At 40.4% G+C, this 7644-nt stretch overlaps 1 protein-coding gene across 2 annotated transcripts in view; it reads right to left on the reverse strand.

Annotated features, from left to right (window-relative positions):
- Window positions 1-5618: 5618 nt before the first annotated feature.
- The window catches only part of SELL (selectin L), a 26164-nt gene continuing 24138 nt past the window's right edge, over window positions 5619-7644 (reverse strand). For both annotated transcript variants that reach the window (XM_010836699.1, XM_010836698.1), the window contains one exon: window positions 5619-7045. In XM_010836699.1, coding sequence (XP_010835001.1) covers window positions 7027-7045 — 19 coding nt within the window. In that variant the 3' untranslated portion in view covers window positions 5619-7026. The remainder of the gene's footprint in view (window positions 7046-7644) is intronic.

Below are 7644 nucleotides of genomic sequence, written 5' to 3' on the forward strand. Positions count from 1 at the left end.
CTACATGAACATTTCTCCTTTATTCTTAATTTAGGACTAAGTCAAGGATATGACAAAATGACTTTGGATTCACTACGACAAGTGGTGGAGTCTGAGAATGGAAAAAGTCCCCAGACTAAAGAGCTCTTAGAGAGAGAGAGACGTGGGTTTGAATCAATTCTGAACCCTTAAGGGAAGTGAAGTCACTCCGTCGTGTCCAACTCTTTGCGACCCCATGTACTGTAGCCTGCCAAGCTCCTCCATCCATGGGATTTTTCCAGGCAAGAATACTAGAGTGGGTTGCCATTTCCTTCTCCGAGGGATCTTCCTAACCCAGGGATCAAAACCAGGTCTCCTTCATTCCAGGCAGACTCTTTACCCTCTAAGCCACCAGGGAATCCTTAAATGAAATCAATCTGTGTTTAGTTTCCACAAAGCAGTTTTGACAGAAACCCTCTTGCAGACTGGCCTCCTGTCTTGGTGTGCTGGGACCTGTCCATTGGGTTCACCTTTGATTACACAGTCAGTTTCATATTGATTTAGAGTTAACAGGCAGGAGGCAAGTTTGATGATACACATGAGACATGCACAGTTGTGCTAATTACTTCTGAAGCACTGTGTGAATGTTCTCGAGAAATCAGTATATCTTTAGAAAGCGTATACCTGAGGAGTAGTTTCCAAACTTTTTTGTTATGAGGAACATTCATTAATGTTTAAAAACTGCAGGATGGTAGTTATTTTCACTATCCACTAATTGAAAAAAATACAGATGTATATATGGATGTAAAAAATAAAGGTTCCTTACTCAGAAGGAATTTAAGGCCCAGAAGTTAGAAACTACTGTTTGTTCCTACACAGCAATGTGTTTAAAGAGCCCAGCTTTATAGATATCAGGCCTCTCATCTTCATCAAAGAGTATATTCAACCACAGTCCTCATGCAAAAACACCTATGTATGATTTCATGGACCTGTATAGAATACAATTAATCAGTTCTATTACACATGGAACATGTATAGAAATAGATCATAGAATACAAAGCGAGTGTTAATAAGTTTTGAAAAATCAGAATTATACAGAAAAAAAGCCTTTTCAAAGTTAAGAAGACAAACTTTTAAAATCCCAGTATGCTTAATAATGTGAAAGTATTTAAACAACTCTTAAGTCAAAAAAATCTCAAAGAGAATTTTGAATTATTATTAATTGAATAATATTTAAGATACTACATATTGATATTTCTGGGTATAGCAAAAGAAATGTCAAGGAAATTTTATCATTTTATTGTTTATTTATTTGTTTTTTTTAAACCTTGAATGCATTTTATTTTTATATATATGTATTTTTTTTACTTTACAATATTGTATTGGTTCTGCCACGCATCAACATGAATCTGCCACGGGCATACACGTGTTCCCCATCCTGAACCCCCCTCCCACTTTCCTCTCTGTACTCTCCCTCCGGGTCATCCCAGTGCACCAGCCCCAAGGATCCTGTATCGAACCTGGACTGGCAATTCATTTCTTATATGATATTATACATGTTTCCATGCCATTCCCCCAAATCATCCTACCCTCTCCCTCTCTCACAGAGTCCAAAAGACTGTTCTATACATCTGTGTCTCTTTTGCTGTCTCGCGTACAGGGTTATTGTTACCATCTTTCTAAATTCCATATATATGCGTTAGTATACTGTATTGGTGTTTTTCTTTCTGGCTTACTTCACTCTGCATAATAGGCTCCAGTTTCATCCACCTCATTAGAACTGATTCAAATGTATTATTTTTAATGGCTGAGTAATACTCCATTGTGTATATGTACCACAGCTTTCTTATCCATTCATCTGCTGATGGACATATACATTGCTTCCATGTCCTGGCTATTATAAACAGTGCTGCAATGAACATTGGGGTACATGGGTCTCTTTCAATTCTGGTTTCCTCAGTGTGTATGCCCAGCAGTGGGATTGCTGGGTCATAAGACAGTTCTATTTCCAGTTTTTTAGGGAATCTCCACACTGTTCTCCATAGTGGCTGTACTAGTTTGCATTCCCACCAACAGTGTAAGAGGGTTCCCTTTTCTCCACACCCTCTCCAGCATTTATTGCTTATAGACTTTTGGATAGCAGTCATTGTGACTGGTGTGAACTAATCTCAAAAAAATACAAGCAACTCCTGCAGCTCAATTCCAGAAAAATAAATGACCCAATCAAAAAATGAGGCAAAGAACTAAACAGACATTTCTCCAAAGAAGACATACAGATGGCTAACAAACACATGAAAAGATGCTCAACATCACTCATTATCAGAGAAATGCAAATCAAAACCACAATGAGGTACCATTTCACACCAGTCAGAATGACTGCTATCCAAAAGTCTATTGTTTATTTTAGAAAAGTAAAATGACAAAAATTAAACACTTAAGAGTTAGAGGGAAAAAATTATATTCAATAGAATAAACCATAAGAAAGTAAAAAAGGAAAATAATAAATTTGAGAAAAAATTAACATGTAGAAAAAAGAACAATAGAGAATCAGTTCAGTTCAGCTGCTCAGTCATGTCCAAGTCTTTGCAACCCCATGGACTGCAGCACACTAGCCTTCCCTGTCCCTTACCAACTCCCGGAGCTCACTCAAACTCATGTCTTTCGAGTCAGTGATGACATCCAACCATCTCGTCCTCTGTCATCCCATTCTCCTCCCACCTTCAGTCTTTCCCAGCATCAAGGTCTTTTCCAATGAGTCAGTTCTTCATATCAGGTTGCCAAAGTATTGGAGCTTCAGCATCAGTCCTTCCAGTGAACATTCAGGACTGATTTCCTTTGGGATTGACTGGTTGGATCTCCTTGCAGTCTAAGGAACTCTCAAGAGTCTTCTCCAACACCACAATTCAAAAAGCATCAATTCTTCAGCCCTCAGTCTTCTTTATGGTCCAACTCTCACATCTATACATAAGAATAACTAAAGAGCCTCTTGATGAAAGTGAAAGAGGAGAGTGAAAAAGTTGGCTTAAAGCTCAACATTCAGAAAACTAAGATCATGGCTTCCTTCCCATCACTTCATGGCAAATAGATGGGGAAACAGTGGATGACTTTATTTTGGGGGGCTCCAAAATCACTGCAGATGGTGATTGCAGCCATGAAATTAAAAGACGCTTACTCCTTGGAAGGAAAGTTATGACCAACCTAGACAGCATATTAAAAAGCAGACACATTAAAGTCCGTCTAGTCAAGGCTGTGGTTTTTCCTGTGATCGTGTATGGATGTGAGAGTTGGACTATAAGGAAAGCTGAGTGCCGAAGAATTGATGCTTTTGAACTGTGGTATTGGAGAAGACTCTTGAGAGTCCCTTGGACTGCAAGGAGATCCAACCAGTCCTTCCTAAAGGAGATCAGTCCTGGATGTTCATTGGAAGGACTGATGTTGAAGCTGAAACTCCAATACTTTGGCCACCTAATGCAAAGAGCTGACTCATTTGAAAAGACCCTGATGCTGGGAAAGATTGAGGGCAGGAGGAGAAGGGGACAACAGAGGATGAGATGGCTGGATGGCATCACCGACTCAATGGACATGAGTTTGGGTAAACTCCGGGAACTGGTGATGGACAGGAAGGCCTGGCATGCTGCGGTTCATGGGGTTGCAAAGAGTCAGACACGATTGAGAGACTGAACTGGAACTGGAATTGGAAAAACCACAGCTTTGACTATACGAACTTTTGTCGGCAAAGTAATGTCTTCGCTTTTTAATACACTGTCTAGGAATAAACCTTAGTTCCATTGAAACCTTTCAGAGTCACACAGGGAAGGCTCTTTATCATGAAATACCAAATGTCACTAGATAGACGAGACTATGGGCAAAGGAAAGTGAAAATCTCATTACTTACCCTAAAAATTTTCGTATCCCTTGTCGTGGGTTAGGGGTTGTTTTGGTGGTGATTCTTTCCTGAATGCAACATGTGAACAGAAGGAAGAACCAAATTGCTAGAGTCAAGAGAAGGGTAATTGCAGAACTTTGCACAAAAGGGGAAGTAAAGAGTTGAGTCAGCTGGCAGAGAATAGGAACCTTGATGGGGAAGAACATAGATGTCTAGAGGATAACTTTATTAATTTTCCACAGTATGACTTCAATATAAAACCTTTTCCTTGCTTCATCTCTTTCTCATTAACTTATTATGGAGTTAGGTCTGTTTCAGATGTGTGACAAAGAACACAGCACAGTCTTAGGGAGGCCAAGGGGTGGTGGGTAACACTCAGGGGACAGATTTATCAGAGCTAAAGTCATAAGATTAAACCTTAGTTTAATAAAATATTTCTTGAGGAAACTAAAATAGTATAGCACAGGTCCTCCAAGCTGTGGCAAACAAATCCAGAGGAATGGATCATTCTATGTACCTTGGATTCTATCAGTTTCATGAAGGCTGGTATTCTGGGTTATGGGAGAAATGGGTTATTTCATTTAATCTGGAGCATAACTGTGTGAGGAAGATGATGATATCCCTATTTCAAACTAAATCTGAAATTCAGTGAGGTTAATGACTTACAGGGTCACCCAATAGAGGTAGAGACCGGATCCCAACCAAGAGGGTCTGTTCTCCAACCCATCCCCTCCCATCTGACCCCAGCAAAGGCACAGGAAGTAGAGCTGACCTGTGGGGAAAATCTGAGCACTGGGTTGTGAGTGGGGCACAAGTGAAGGATCCCCTCTGGTTTCTAATCTCAGGAGAAGACCTCAGATCTGCTTGTGTTCAAGCCCTTGCCTAAGGCCAGAATCCTACACTACTGAATGCATGTAAGACAAGATTTGGGTGGAAAAAAAAGTCTACATTTAAGGTTCAGTTCACAGAGCAATTTCATACCCAATCAGTGCAATAACCCTGTGAGGTAAGCAAGGCATACTTCATTCTTATGACCAAGTCTTAGGGAGGTTAAACCCAAGGTCTTTGAGGAATTTATTTAGTGAATCTTTATTTATGAATCTTCATGAAATGTCATGTGACATAATTCCTAAGATCATATAGTAGCCTCAGGGCTTAAACATAGGACTGTGTTTTTAAGTCTATATGTCTTACCCCTAAGTAGCCACCTCTACTTGTGTTCTTTGATCTTGATATCTTAGTTGAATAAGCTCTTGCAATCAGGACTGCCCTGTGAGTCTGTGCAGGCTGTACTCTGCACAACTTTGAAGGATTTATTCTAAGCTACATGAATGTGAATGGCACATCCTCAATCTATGGTGCACATCATGGAGAATTGTTTGCAACAGCCCTGACATAATGCAGAATCTGAGGTGGGTTTGACAAAGGAAAATGTAATCATTATGAAAAAATGATTCTCATAACGTGTACAAGTTTGTATGAAAGTTGTATAGGCCATGGTGCAAGGAGTATTTCCAATGAGTTTTTACACAGGAGCCCATTCTCTTATAAGAATTAAGCCCTTGACATTAGATGAGTATCTGTATGGGTCATAACATGCCATGGAGAAAGAGTTTGCTGCAACTGATTTTCACAGTACACTGTATTCTCTTTCTGATTTATTTGAATGCACATTTACTAAGCATCAAGTTATGAATTAGACATTCCAGGGACATGGCACAGTGTCTGCCTAAAAGGGGGTTAGAAATTCCCTGGGGAGAAAACACACTTAGGATTTAATTTAAAAAATAACAAACCAGGTAATATTTTATTTTAAAAAATTATATTTAAGTACAAAAAATGCATGTTACTAATCTTGCAGTAGGAGGCCAGGAAGGGGAGATTTCCAGTTTGGACTAGTTAAGGATTAGTTATGAAAACAGTGGCAAGGGTGGGGGATGCCTGAGATGAATCAGAAAGAGTAGATAGAATCAAGGCGGATACGTTAAGAGGATTGAGGGTGAGGAAGAAGGGACATTTCAACCATGAGTCAAGACATCTCTTTCCACTTGCTTTAGCTCTTCTGTATGACATCAAAGAGATGCCTGCAGCTGCCATTCTAGTGATGAGTGGTCATAAGAGAAACATCTGGATGGGGCTAATAAAAAAGAAACACTAAAACCCCAATCCAAAAATAATTAAAAAAATAAAACCAACAGTGCAGGCTTTTTCTTCTCTTCTTTTGTTTGGTGCTCATGAGCTGCTATATGTGGAAATGAGCCAACTGAGGAGAGATGGCTGAAGAAGGCAGGCGACTGGAGGCAGTTAAATGGGATGGCATCTAATTATAGAGGCTAATTATACTTGCTACTGCTGCTAAGTCGCTTCAGTCGTGTCTGACTCTGTGCGACCCCAGAGACCACAGCCCACCCGGCTCCCCTGTCCCTGGGATTCTCCAGGCAAGAACACTGGAGTGGGTTGCCATTTCCTTCTCCAATGCATGAAAGTGAAAACTGAAAGTGAAGTCGCTCAGTCATGTCCGACTCTTAGCGACCCCAAGGACTGCAGCCCACCAGGCTCCTCCATCCATGGGATTTTCCAGACAAGAGTACTGGAGTGAGGTGCCATTGCCTTCTCCGATAGAGGCTGGGGCTACACTGCAAATAGGACTTTTCCTAGTTGGAGCAGATCCCCAGTACCACTTGAGCTGGAAAGCAAGGATAACATCATTTTATGAATTGCCCCCACAGTACACTGGAAGGACTAGGGAGATAAAGTGTGTTCTGTAACAAAAGTGAGCCTATAGTTGCATATGTATCAAATTTTCACTATATTTAAAAGTATATGTCATCAGGTAGAGCATGGAATTGAAGCTGGAAGCCAGAATCAAGAGAGAGAATGAAATCAGTGCATTTACATTCCATAGTAATCCTTTTTTCCCGTGGTCTTGGTAGTCCATGGAAAAAAAGAATGAAAGGCTGAGCTATTAAACTCCCTGCTGCAGGCTGAAAGTTGAGGGATGGGAGATGGAGCAAAGCGGGAACAGAAGGAGCAGCTGGTCATGTTGAAAACTCTTCAGATATGCTGGGAGAGACACACTTCCTCTTCAGTGTAGAAGATGCCACCAGCAAAACTTCATGAGGGGATTTGAAGGATCCACTGACACTTTCATATCCGAAGAATTTTCTTTCAGAGCAGGTTGTTTAATATGCATCAACCATGCTGAATGAAAAACCAGAGAAAATAAACTCAGAAACTGGAAAAACTGCAAAACTTAAAGTGTTGGTGGTAAAGATAAATTGTCACTAAAGGTCAGAAGTAAAGGAACCCCATATTTCAGATGAGTTACAAGATGCAAGACATTCAATGAGGCACAGGAACGAGAAGTCAACCCCAAAGCCACGCTTCTCACCATTTCAGGTGCTTACCACCCAGACATGGTGCTAAAACACAGACCCTGTTCAGGTCTGGGGGGACCGAGATTCTGCATTTCTAACAAGTTCTTGGGTAATGCTCAAAGCAGCCAGACCTCAGAACCCACACGGAGAGAAATTTCGACAATACAGACTTTGTCTTCAGATCTAATGAATATGAAGGGCATTTTGATAGAATTTGAACAGTGGGAAGTCAGAAACGTAGAATAAGACATATTTCAATGGAAAGAAAAATCAGAGAGAATCAAAACTCATGAAAGGTAGTACAATAGTGATTCTGAGGTCCTGATGCTGGTGGGATATGATTTGAGGAGGTGATCAGTTTTGTGAGAAAAAAAGTTGACACTTGTGTACGTGTGAAACAATTGTCTTATTCTTGGAAAGAAC

The sequence above is a fragment of the Bison bison genome, unplaced genomic scaffold, assembly GCF_000754665.1.
Source record: "Bison bison bison isolate TAMUID 2011002044 unplaced genomic scaffold, Bison_UMD1.0 scf7180017864064, whole genome shotgun sequence".
NCBI classification, from domain to species: Eukaryota; Metazoa; Chordata; class Mammalia; order Artiodactyla; family Bovidae; genus Bison; species Bison bison.